Consider the following 12,817-nt stretch of genomic DNA (forward strand, 5'->3'; position numbering starts at 1 on the left):
GCTTCCTTTAAAACTCTACAGCCTCACCCCACGCGGTGGCGCGCGCCTGTAATCCCAGCGGTTCAGGAGGCTGAGGCAGGAGGATCAGGAGTTCAAAGCCAGCCTCAGCAAAGCCCAGGCGCTAAGCAACTCAGTGAGACCCTGTCTCTAAATAAAATATAAAATAGGGCTGGGGATGTGGCTCAGTGGTCTAGTGTCCCTGAGTTTAATCCCCGAAACCCGCCCCCGCCAAAAAAAAAAAAAAAACACAACTCTACAGTTTCACAAGAATTTCATTCCTTTCGTGGACTGTTGTAACCTTGGCTCTCTGCTCCTAGCCTCCCTCCTTGTTCCAATTGCTGTTTCAGGCTTTCAGACTTGCCTGGAGTCTCAGCCTGTGGCGGCTGTGTTCCGAGGGCCCTTCTGAATGTACAGCTACAGCGAGGTTCCAACTTCCCTTAATAACTGCCACTTTCCAGACCCAGGGTATTGCAGAGTACTGCCAAGAAAAGGTTCCCCTCATGATCAAATGTTCCTTTAAAAAAAAAAACAAGTACTGAACCCAGGGGTGCTTTATCACTAATCCACATCTCCAGCCCTTTTAAAATGTTTTCAATCTTGAGACTTGAGACAGGGTCTCACTCTATTGGTTAGGGCCTATGTTGGCCAGGCTGGCCTCAAACTCGCCGTTTTTCTGGGATTATAGCGCGATCCACCACACTTGACTCTGTTCCCTCATTTATTAATCATTTCCTACCTCCAGCCTCACCCAGCTTTTCCTCTTCCCTGAGCTGGAAGATGAGAGGAGGTGACATCTAAGAAGCTGAGGCCTGTAGGAAACAAGAACCAGCGCACAGGCCCTTGTGTCTCCTCTTATTCCACTGGGTCTCCTGCTGTCCTCTCCACCCAGGACCTGCTGCCTCTGTGCACTACTAGGTGCACAGCCCAACCAGTGTCATTTCTAAACTAAGAAAGGAAGGGAGGAAGGAGGAAGAAAAAAAAAAGAAAGAAGTTAAAAAAAAAGATACAGGGAAGACCTAGAAAGGAGCCCTCTAAAGGCTCCCAGAGAGACAGGAGCAGATTTTTTTTTTCTCCTTTTTTACATTAAATGAGTTAACATGCAAATATCATGCTCTTTGGCTCTGCTTCTGTGGATCCAGAGCAAAGGACTATCTCACGCAGGGAGAAAGCCCAGATCCAACAAGCTGCTGGGTCCAGCTCTGCTCCTCCCTGCTCAGCTAGGGCACTTGCTCTTCCCTATTCTCACCAGAGAGGCACAAGCGCTCCCTCCCTTCCAGCGGCAGGCGAAGGGAAGAGAAAGGGTCTGTTGTTTTTCTCTCCTTGTTTCTCTCTCCCTCTCTGCTGATTACCAAGCTGCTGACCGGATCAGAAAGCTCTGATGGAAATCCTCCAGTGCTGGGCAAACCCCTCCTCCTCCAGAGAGCTTGTCTTTGACTAATTTTTCTTTCTCCCAGTGGGAAAAAGAGAGAGAGAGAGAAAGAGGGAAAAAGAGAGAGAGAGAGAAAGAGGAAAAAAGAAAACCCACAAACTTCCTTTAAAAACCAGTTTGTAGTTAGGGCCTGGAGTGCGCACGCCGAGACTCAGCCTCTCAAGAATCCTGAAGCCACTCAGAGCCACCACCGGGAGCACCTGGGCTGCGCCCCTGCTTGCCCTCACCCCACTGCGGTGCCCCAGTCCTGGGCGTGAGTCCGGAAGTAGCCACAACCCAGCCAGGACGGCCAGCCACGCTCGTAAAGCTGTGTCAACCTGTATAAGCTCTGGACAGCCGGCCTGGTGGTGCCCCTCGCTGATCCCACCTCCCCCATCAGACTGCCAGAGCTGAACCCTCCTGCTCCGTCCTGGAACTGCACCCACTTCTTTAAGGTAAAACTTTGTCTTAACCATCTTCTCCACCTCCTCTCCAGCCCGCAGCTCTCCTTTCCCTCTTCAGCTGGGGGACTTGACACCTGTCTGTCCTCCCATCTGTGGTCTCCAGGAGCTAAGGCAGGAGGAACATGTAATAGCGCTCCTCGGTCCTTTTATCTCCTGCTTCTAGCCAAACCCTCCCCATTCCTTGGAAGCAAGTAGACAGCACACTGTGGCAAGGTTTGATGATGAAGGGAAAATAGAAACCATTGATTGCATGAGGATTTGGGTCAGGAGGAGATTGGTGTGGGACAATAAGGTACTTGAGGGGAGAGGAAAGATCCTGTGGTGTGTGTTTCTGGGGTGTCTTCTTGAAGCTACCTACCTATTTTGTTTCTTGCACTCTGACACTGACTAGGGAGGGGCCAGAGTTGTTTAACTCCCCCACCCACCACCATAGGTTAATTCAGCTGCAGGAAAAGTGTAGGGCTGAAAAGAGAACAAACAAAAACGGGTGAAATCCTGATTTGCTTGGGTTCCTTCCCCTCATCCTTTCCTACTCAGAAATACTCCAAGCTCTCACTACCAGGAGTGTACCTTGAGAGGGTGGAAACCCTGCATTACATTTCCTGCCCTGCCTCTTAGGACTTAGCCCACTTAACTCTGCCCAATTTCCCTAGAGTCCCCATTCCCTGTGGTGTTGAGCTCCTGGTTTCCCCTGGTTCATTCCTCTGGCCAGCCAGCTTCCCAGCCCCCACGTAATTATTGATTATTTCTAGCACTGGGCAGAAAATGAGTCCTGTTTTCTTCAAGCTTTTTTAACTTTCCCTGAGTCTGACATCTACTTCAAAACTCACCTTAAATGCCATGTGGGAGGGGAGGAATAAAGGAGAGAGGGAAAAAAATGTGTAAAGCCTTTACAGGCAATATTTGCTATTCTGATTGTAAATTAACAACATGTAAATGAATTGCAACTGACATGAATTATATTTGAATCAGGAGGATGATTGAATGACTAGGCTTATTTTTATTTTATTTTTTTAAAATTTTATTTATTTATTTATTTTTGCATTACAATTCTTAATACATCATTATACCATAATTTATCATATCTCTGATTATATATAAGGTATGTTGACACCAAATTCACATCTTCATACTAGGCCTATTTTTATTTCAGTTAATTTAACGTTCCTCATCCTCATTGGCCAGGCCTTCCTCCTAGCCCCAAATTCCTGCACCTTTACAAGAAAAAAAGTATAACCCCAGGAGAGGAGGGAACTGGAGAAAAGGCAAAGACAAGATCTTTAACCTGTTTAATTTCTACTTTTTTTTTTTTTCCCCTGACTAAAGAGTAGGGAGGGGAGTAAGGAGATTGAAGAGGGATGGTTTCTAGAAGCCAGGGTTTGTGGCTTTTTACCCTTTGTTACCCAGTGTTGATTAAATGTCTATCTATGCCTGACTTGATGCTTAGTGCTGATAGAGAACAAGTTAAACAGGCCTAATCTTCACATCAAAAAGCACAGAGATGGAAACAGACATAAAGAACATACACCAGTAGGTAACAGTGTAGGGAGTATTTTTTTAAGTCAATCAATAATCAGCATTTCTCTTTTCCATATAAATAGTGGGCAAGAGAGTATCTCTGGGGTTAGGTAGATTGGGAGAAAAAAGAACTACTGGGAAGTTGTTAACTCCAACTGTCCAGAGAAGCTACTGGAAGAATTTGCAGTGAGGGGCAGTCCTTTTTCTGCCCCCAATTTGAAGTTACTTATCTAAGGCACTCTCTAATTCAAGTCCCTATAACCTACATTTCCCCTCTGCAGCCTACAGGAAGCTCCTCCCAAGACATTTTTGCTGTGGTTTGTGCTTGTGTAAGGTCTGGTAGACTCCTTTGAGGAGAAAGACTTCCCTTCCTCACCAGCACATCACTTAGGAGCATGACACTGCATCTCCACTCCACCCCTGTCACTTTTCACCTTTGGGGTGACACAGGGAGACAGTATCCATGAGAATCCAAGCAGTCTGTGTGTGCTCAGGTTGTTTCATGGAGGGATGGGATTTGGTGTAAGGGAAGAATTGCCCATGTCCTGGCTGTTGTGCAGGCTACTGATATGATGCCTTTTACAAGGTTAGCTGAATGTTATCATATTATAACCATTAGGATCATTGGGTTTGTTTAGGATAGTTTTGGTTTTCCTTTTTTTTCCAGTCCTGGGTACTGAACCAAGGCTTCACACTTGCTAGGCAATGAGCTGCACCCCTAGCCTACAGAAACGACACCTCTGTATTAGGATAGTTTAACATTTCTTTCTCCATCTATTTTCCTCCTTCTCTGCTACATCTCCCATTTTCTTTATCATTATCTGTTTCAGGGAAGCTGGCTCCACTTAATGTGTTCAGTCCCTCCAGAACTATCATTCTCAAGCCTAGAAGCCCAAGCCACCGTTGGTTCCATCTGGTCACAAGTTAAAAGTGGAAAGATCTCAGTCTGAGTCCTGTTTATGCAAGCTGAGAAAGGCATGTACTACTTGTAGCCAGGAGTGCCTGTGCAGATACACAGCCAGCCTTCCATACAGCATTCATTTTCTAAGACTTCTCTGGGTGGCTTTGCTTTCTGGCTCAACGATCTTCTTCTTACTGGACAGGTCTATGTTTTGCATACCAAGACTGACATAGGCAAGCCCTTGAGGTTAGGAAACATCCCCAGCTTCCCTCAGTTGACTCCCTTCCCATCATGGAGCACCCTCAGCCTGAACATCCGTCCTCGGGTAAGGCCAGGAATGCAGAAACAGACACCTCTGAAAACCAGGAGGTCCTATCAGGACCAGATGAGTACCCTCAGGACCAAGACACCAGAGATGCTGATGAGGAAGCTGCAAAACAAGAGCCAGGAGACCAAGCTTTGTTACCAACCCAGAGTGGGGAGAACCTTGAGTCCCCTCCTCCTGAAACTGACTCAAGTCAACCTGGGCCATCCTGTAGCATGTCACCTGAGGCAGAGACACTAGGAGCATGCTCCAGGCCCCAGGAGCTTCCCCAGTCCCCGAGGACCCAACAGACTGAGCCAGATTTCTACTGTGTAAAATGGATCCCCTGGAAGGGAGAACGGACACCCATCATCACCCAGAGCACTAATGGTCCTTGCCCTCTCCTTGCCATCATGAATATCCTCTTCCTTCAGTGGAAGGTAAGAGAAAATCTGACATGAACTCAGAAATTATGGGGAACACTCTTCCCTGACCCACCTCCCTTTCATCCGGATTTTCTCAAAGCAATCTGAACTTTTCAGATTATTCTCTATACTACTCCTGTCTCTCCTGTTCTCTAGCAAATAGGAAGACCTTGTAGTATTTCACATTTATTCTGTTGCTCCAGTTTCAAACCTTTTCCTCCCAACCCTAAATACCACAGGGCACTCTCTCCACTGTTGTAGTTTCTTCCTTTGTGCTCTGAAAGGGAGACACATACAGAATCATTCCTTCTACCCTAGGTGAAGCTGTCTCCCCAGAAGGAAGTGATCACATCAGATGAGCTCTTGACCCACCTTGGTGAGTAATTGGGCCTTAATGAGGAATTTCCTAAGGGGTTCCAGAGCTATCCCCTCAGCCAGAAATTCAGACTACCAAGGGATCCCCATTCTGGGTTCTAACGCAGCAGGGAAGCTAAGGGTCATTGGGCTTCTCTGCAAGGCTGGAGGATAAAGCCAAGGTCAAGATGTCAGGAATCCTGAGCCAAGTGTAATGGTACATTCCTGTGATCCCAGGCTGAGGGTGGGAGCTGAGGCAGGAGGATGTGTGAGGCAAGCCTCAGCAACTTAATGAGATCCTGATTCAAAATAAAAAATAAAAATAAAAACTTCTGGGGAGGTAGTTCCATGGTTAAGCTCCCTTGGGTTCAATCCCCGTATTTAAAAAAAAAAAAAAGTCAGGAATCTTGAGTTATAATACCAATTCTGCTCTTAGCCTTTTTCTTTTCTTTTTTTCTTTTTTACAGTTCTGGGGATCAAACCCAGGGCTTGAGCATGCTAGGCAAGTGCTCTACCCGTGAGCTATTCCCCCCGTTTCTGCCCTTAGGTTTTGAATGTGAACTTGAGTAGGTCCTTCCCATTTACAAGCCTGTTTCTTCCTCTGAGAAATGAAAGGTCTGAATTAGACTCTAAGGACCTTTCCAGTTCTAAAAATTTGTGGTTCTGTGACATTATCCACATTCTCCAGGAAAAGAGGAAGCTGAGCCTTTAGGACAAGTGGTGGGGTAGGTTGATAGAGTATCCTGTCTTATAGGAAACTGCCTCTTGTCCATCCAACCTCAAGGAAAATCAGAGGGACTTCAGCTTAATTTTCAGCAGGTAAGGCAAGAAGTCCGGAGACTTAGGGGTTTCGTGGTTTGGAAGGGGACACTGACTGCAACTATCGAGAGAAGCTGTTTGCTGCATCTTAAGAGGGCTCTTTGAACTGTGCTTCCTTCTGCAGGTATGAGAGAGGATGTTATATCTCTATCCTGGAAAAGATTTCGTTTATATAAGATAAAGAAGGATTGAATCAGGGGAGGAATAGAATGGCTTGTAAGAATGTTAGGGAAGAAAAGCAACAAGTTTTTTTTTTGTTTTGTTTTTGTTTTTTTTTTTCTGGACGTGGGAGTGGGAAAGGAGGCTAGGCTGTTCATCATTTTTTTTTTCAATCCCCAGAATGTGGACGATGCAATGACAGTGCTGCCAAAGCTGGCCACCGGTCTTGATGTCAATGTGCGATTCACAGGAGTCTCTGACTTTGAGTATACACCCGAATGCAGTGTCTTTGACCTACTAGGCATACCTCTGTACCATGGCTGGCTTGTTGATCCACAGGTGATGGTGGAAGCCCCCCTGAGTCCTTTACCTCGCTGGAGCTGACCTGAGTGAGGCAAAATGTTGTGGGTTGGGTGCCCGGGGAAGGAGTTAGATTGGCTTGGGAGGGGAGTAGAATTTGGAGACTGAATTTCTTGAATTTTAGCCTTTTTTTTTTTTCTGGTAGGGGTAGCATTCTAGTACAAGCAAACCATATGCAAATATGCAAATAGGATCATTCTTTTTTTAACATGTATGTATTTTTTTTAATTTATTTATTTTTTAGCTTTAGGTGGACACAATATCTTTATTTTATTTTTATGTGGTGCTGAGGATTGAACCCAGTGCCTCACGCATGCCAGGCAAGCGCGCTACTACTTGAGCCATATCCCCAGCCCCTATATGTATTTTTTTTTTAAGTTGTCAGTGGACCTTTATTTTATTTATTTATTTATTTATCTATCTATTTATTTATTTATATGTGGTACTAAGAATCAAACCCAGTGTATCACAAACACCAGGCAAGTGCTCTACCCCTGAGCACAAACCCAGCCCAGAAACAGGTTTTTTTAAATATATATATATATATATATATATATATATGTTGTATTTAGACACAATACCTTTATTTATGTATTTATTTATTTATATGTGGTGCTGAGGATCGAACCCAGGGCCGCACACATGAAGGCGAGTGCTCTACCGCTGAGCCACATCCCCAGCCCCATAGAATCAGTTCTTTCTTTTTTTTTTTAAAGAGAGAATGAGAGAGAGAGAGGGAGAGAGAGAGAGAGAATTTTTTTATTATTTATTTTTTAGTTTTTGGCGGACACAACATCTTTGTTTGTATGTGGTGCTGAGGATCGAACCCGGGCCACACACATACCAGGCGAGCGCGCTACCTCTTGAGCCACATCCCCAGCCCTAGAATCAGTTCTTTAGACATCAAAAATTGAGGAACTGGGCTGCGGTTGTGGCTCAGGGGTCGAGCACTTGCCTACCATGTGTGAGGCACTGGGTTTGATTCTCAGCACCACATATAAATAAATAAAATAAAGGTCCATTGACTACTAAAAATATATGTATATATTAAAAAGAAAAAAATGTTCAGGAACTGATGCTCTAAGTGCAGTAGCACACACCTGTAATCCCAGTGACTTGGGAGCCTGAGGCAGGAGGATCTCAAGTTCAGAGCCAGCCTCAGCAACTTAGCCAGGCCCTAAGGATTGAGTGAGACCCTGTTTCAAAAGAAAACAATGTTAGGAGGATGTGGTAGGAAAGGTACATTCATTCATTGCTGGTGGGACTGCAAATTGGTGCAACCACTGTGGAAGGCAGTATGGAGATTCCTCAGAAAACTTGGAATGGAATCACCATTTGCCTAAGTTATCCCACTCCTTAGAATATATCCAAAGGACTTAAAATCAGCATACTGTTGTAACATGGCCACATCAATGTTTATAGCAGCTCAATTCATGATAGCTAAGCTATGAAACCAAACTATGTGCCTTTCAACAGATGAATGGATAAAGAAAATGTGGTATATATACACAATGGAGTATTACTCAGCCATAAAGAAAAATGAAATTATGGCATTTCATAAATGGATGGAACTAGACTATCATGCTAAGTAAAAGAAGCCAGTCCCAAAAAACAAAGGCCTAATGTTCGTTCTCTCTGACGTGCAATAAGGGGGAGGGGAGAGAATAATAGAAGTACTTTGGATTAGACAAAGGGGAATGAAGGGAAGGGAGAGGGGATGGGAATAGGAAAGACAGTAGAATGAATCAGACATTACTTTCCTATGTTCATATGTGAATAAACGACCAGTGTACCTCCACATCATGTAAGACCACAAGAATAGGAAGTTATACTCCATGTATGTATAATATGTCAAAATACATTCTACCATCATGTATAACTAAAAATAACAAATAAAAACTTTTGAAAGAAATTTTTTTTAGGAAATGGCTCAGTGGTGGGCTGGGGTTGTAGCTCAGTGGTAGAGCACTTGCCTAGCATGTGTGGGGCACTGGGTTCAATCCTCAGCACCACATAAAAATAAATAAATAAAAATAAAGGTATTGTGTCCACCTACAACTAAAAAAACATTTTAAAAAAATGACTCAGTTGTTAAAAGATCCTGGGTTCAATCCTGGTCCCCAAACAGAACACCTTGATCATAAGGTCGTAGTCCTTGTGGGCTTCCTTTCCTTCCTTAAATAAATTCAACATTCTTTCTCACTCCCCACCCTACTCCCCACATGTGCAGAGTCCCGAGGCTGTGAGCGCAGTTGGGAAACTGAGTTACAACCAGCTAGTAGAGAAGATCATCACCTGCAAACACTCCAGTGACCCCAACCTCGTGACAGAAGGTGACATCCCTCCTCCCTCATGGATCTTATGCGAAGGGTAGAATAGCTGCTTAGGTTCACTGTTTATTGTCTCCTGCCATTCTCCCACTAGAGTGTAAGCTCCCTAAGAGAAAGTTTGGAAAATTTGTCTGTTTCATGCAGGGATACATCTTCCCTCTCCGCGGCCTCCTGGGCTTAGTGTAGTGCCTCACATGAGGTAGCTGCTCAATATCATTTTCCTTTCTTTCTTTTTTTTTTTTTAAGGCAGTGGGGACTGAACCCAGGGCACTCTACCACTGAGGTTCACCCCCAGCCTTATTTATTTATTTATTTGTACCACTGAGGATTGAACCCAGGAGTGCTCTACTACTGGTACTACTGGGCTATATCTTGAGCCCTTTTTATTTTTTATTTTGAGGGTCTCAACAATAAATTGCTGAGGGCCTTATCAAGCTGCTGAGGCTGGCTTCAAACTTAGAATACTCTTGCCTCCACCTCCTGAGTCACTGGGATTCTACAGGTGTGTGCCACTACACCTAGCCCTTTGTTTTGTTGTTGTTTTTAATCAGCTGATTTTCTTTCTTTTTTCTTTTTTTTTTTTTTTTTTTGTAATCTGGATTTGTAGCTTCTGTGTAGATATCACATCTGACAATGGTGGTACCTACTTGTTGTCATAGCCACAATCAGTGGGTGATGAATTGTGGCTGCCTCTTTGGATAAGATGAACCAAGTTCTCCCTGGCTTGACATTTAGTAGTTTTGCTTCTTTTCTGCCTAGTCCCTATAAATATTTGAGTCAACACACCTTAGGGTTTTTTTGTTTTTGTTTTTGTTTTACATCAGGGATTGAACCCAGGGTTGCTTAACCACTAGCCACATCTTCAGCCTTTTTTATATTTTACTTTGAGACAGGGTCTCGCTGAATTGCTGAGGCTATCCTCAAACTTGTGATCCTCCTGCTTTAGCCTCCTGAGTAGCTGGGATTATAGGCATGTACCACCACCCCTGACAAGGGATTTTAGAAAGTCAGATTCAGAAGGACTTTTGACAGGTACTCTTTGGATGATCCTTCCTATCTTGGACTTCATTTTGTTTCATTTATTTTTTGATGGTGCAGGGGGTTGAACCCACAGCCTCCTACACACTAGGCAAGTGCTTTACCACAGAGCTGAGCTATATGCCTGGTCTTTTTTTTTCCTTTTAATCATGGACTTTGGATGTAAGCCAAATTTCTCCCATCTTATGCCTTCTGGTAGGCTTGATCGCAGAGCAGTTCCTGGAGACCACTGCAGCACAGCTGACCTACCATGGCCTGTGTGAGCTTACAGCGGCTGCCAAGGAGGGTGAACTTAGTGTCTTTTTCCGCAACAACCACTTTAGCACTATGACTAAGCACAAGGTGATAAGGGTTTGGAGGTGTTGGGGGGTTGGGGTGCTGTGGTTTCCCCATGCCTTTTTCTTCTGGGTCTGTTTCTTCTGGGTCAGTCAGGATAAGGTGAGTTAAGCTGCAGTAACAAATATCACTGAAATCCTTGTGGTTTACCACAACAAATGTTTTTTTCTCACTCATACTGTGTGTATGCCTAATGAAGATTGGCTACATTCTGACCCATTCCATCTTCACTCTAGGACCAGGCTGACCAAAGAGCCTTAATCTGAAATATATGCAGGGAAAGAGAGAGGAACATTGTTGTACACTCACTGTTAGTGCTTCTGCCCAGAAATGGTCATTTCTGCTCATATCTCAGAGGCCAGACAAAGCCATAAAGGATAAGTCCACCATCAGTGGAACAGGAAGCTATAATCCTCTCCCAGAAAGGGGCAGTGGAAATTTTTAACACCACCACAGTCTTTGAGTTAAAAATTGCCGAAGCTCTCTAAGAGTTCAGTAGAAGAGGGGTCTCTGGTTCCCAAAGAATTTATTCCCACCGCCATCAAAAGAGACCAGAGGACCATAAGAAATAGGGTGAAAAGCATGGTCTTGGGTTTTATCCCAACCGTAAGGATTCTACACTTGACCAAAATCACCACTATACTTATACCCAACTTCACCTGGACATACACTCAGACATCCCTTCCCTCTCCATACTGTGTGTGTATTCCGTAGGCTAACACTGTGCAGTTCCAGCCAGCACATCAGTTAATTCAAGTGGTCTGTGCATCTCAGGTAATGTTGAGAAGTAAATTGCCGCTGTGTCACTTATCCCACCAGTTGGCTGTCCTTTTCTTTGCAGAGTCATTTGTACCTACTGGTCACTGACCAGGGTTTTCTACAGGAGGAGCAAGTGGTATGGGAGAGCCTGCACAACGTGGACGGAGACAGCTGCTTCTGTGACTCTGACTTCCACCTAAGTCATTCCCTCGGCAAGGGCCCTGAAGCACAAGGTGGGGGTAGCTCCCCAGAGAAGCAGCTGCAGGTAGACCAGGTGTGTGGGCCTTTGGGGAAGGTGCCCAGAGGTCCTCTGCCTCACAGAGTTTTTTGCTGTAAGAGCCACGTGTGATTTATTGTGTCAAGGCCACATCCCTAACACCCATGCCCCTCCACTCTGCTACCTTCAGATCATCTCCTTGTTTGCTGTGCATTTTCTGGCACCAGGGGTACAACTGGCTGTGTTTTCCCCTGGAGGGAGAGAAGTTGGAGAATTTGAAGGAAAGCCTAGTTTGGAAACCTTGCCTGAGTCTCCTTCCCTGCCAGCCTTCGCCCACCTGGGAACTCTTGTTCTTTCTAGGATTACCTGATGGCCTTGTCCTTGCAACAGCAGCAGCAGCCACAAGGAATGCTGGGCCTTAGTGACCTGGAGCTGGCCCAGCAACTTCAGCAAGAGGAGTATCAACAGCAGCAACCAGTCCAGCCTGCGCAGATGCGGGCCCTGTCACCCCAGGTAAGCCCCTGTCACCTTTCCTTAGTGGGGCCAGACCACCCGCTGTGCCTTGTCCAGTTCACTTGTTGTTTCTGCACTGGTCTCTTCTAGGTGTCCCTTGGGACCCTTCTCCTGCTGGACCCTCTTCCTGGAACCCCTTCCTGTTTTTCTCTCCCTGTAGTCCCTCCTGATCCCGACCCCCTAACCCCTTGAATCTCAGTCCTCTACTCCTCCAAAGTTGTTGGATGACCCAATGTTAAATCCCGCACAGGGGAGAGGAGCCACGTCAGGACGCCCAGCCGGGGAGCGCCGACAGAGGCCGAAGCAGGAGTCGGACTGCACTCTGCTATAGCTCTGCCCGCTGCTCCCCCATCTCAACCCCTGAGATACATGGGGTAGCTTATTTATGGACTGTTGGGGGTCAGAGCAGGCAGTAGTAAATACCAAGGTCAAACTCGGTAATGTCCCTGCCTCATGTGCTGCTGCCTCTCTTCCTCCCAGGGCAACACTGGGATGGGCAGGGTGAAGATGTCTGATTCCTAACTCCCTTTCATGAACACACAGACTCAGGCTACAGGGTGAGGGCCTATCTGGGCTGCACCTCTCTCCCTCCTCCCTACCCTGCAGGCCTGTCTCCTTTTGCTTCAGGGTTTGATTTGGGTTTCTATGTCTGTTATTTGTAATGCCTTCCTAGAGGTTTGGAAATAAAATTCTTTCCTGAGATGTTGTTTGGCTTCCCCTGCAGCCATGGGGTTAAGTATTTGACCCAATTGAGGAATGCAAAGCCAGCGGGGAGAGGGAGAAGGAGGCTGCCTGTGGTTTCTAACAGAGCCAGCAGGGGGAACCCAAGCCTGCCTTTTTCCTCCTCCTGTTGATGCCGTCATAGGTGTCCCAAGAGAAAGGCCTGGTTTTCAAGATCCCTGCTTGGACAGA

The 12,817-nt window shown here is 45.6% G+C and overlaps 1 protein-coding gene across 5 annotated transcripts; it reads left to right on the forward strand.

Moving 5' to 3' along the window:
- Positions 1-1,026: 1,026 nt before the first annotated feature.
- Mindy1 (MINDY lysine 48 deubiquitinase 1) lies at positions 1,027-12,605 on the forward strand. Of its 5 annotated transcripts, XM_058571984.1 has the most exons (12): positions 1,027-1,863; positions 4,221-4,365; positions 4,494-5,035; positions 5,339-5,396; positions 6,129-6,193; positions 6,533-6,691; positions 8,943-9,045; positions 10,280-10,422; positions 11,131-11,190; positions 11,300-11,449; positions 11,753-11,905; positions 11,996-12,148. In XM_058571984.1, the coding sequence occupies exons 3-12, from the start codon at positions 4,583-4,585 to the stop codon at positions 12,095-12,097; spliced, it is 1,446 nt and encodes a 481-aa protein (XP_058427967.1). In that variant the 5' UTR covers positions 1,027-1,863; positions 4,221-4,365; positions 4,494-4,582; the 3' UTR covers positions 12,098-12,148. The 5 variants fall into 5 exon arrangements, with proteins under 5 accessions (XP_058427967.1, XP_046277456.1, XP_046277454.1 ...); XM_046421498.2 differs by lacking the exon at positions 11,996-12,148 and adding an exon at positions 12,156-12,605 and having other exon boundaries at positions 1,041-1,863; positions 4,221-5,035; XM_046421500.2 differs by lacking the exon at positions 11,131-11,190 and having other exon boundaries at positions 1,035-1,863; positions 4,221-5,035.
- The last annotated feature ends 212 nt before the right edge of the window (positions 12,606-12,817 follow it).

This window comes from Marmota monax, unplaced genomic scaffold, assembly GCF_021218885.2.
Source record: "Marmota monax isolate L192 unplaced genomic scaffold, Marmota_monax_Labrador192_F-V1.1 WCK01_AAM20220418_F8-fsc00108, whole genome shotgun sequence".
NCBI lineage: Eukaryota > Metazoa > Chordata > Mammalia > Rodentia > Sciuridae > Marmota > Marmota monax.

Excerpts from the sequence above, each read along its gene's own strand:
- Mindy1 (XM_058571984.1), top strand. The coding sequence starts at position 4,583 with ATGGAGCACCCTCAGCCTGAACATCCGTCCTCGGGTAAGGCCAGGAAT. Across the intron at positions 5,036-5,338 it reads TCCTCTTCCTTCAGTGGAAG|GTGAAGCTGTCTCCCCAGAA; the intron begins GTAAGAGAAAAT and ends CTTCTACCCTAG. Across the intron at positions 6,194-6,532 it reads TTCAGCTTAATTTTCAGCAG|AATGTGGACGATGCAATGAC; the intron begins GTAAGGCAAGAA and ends TTCAATCCCCAG.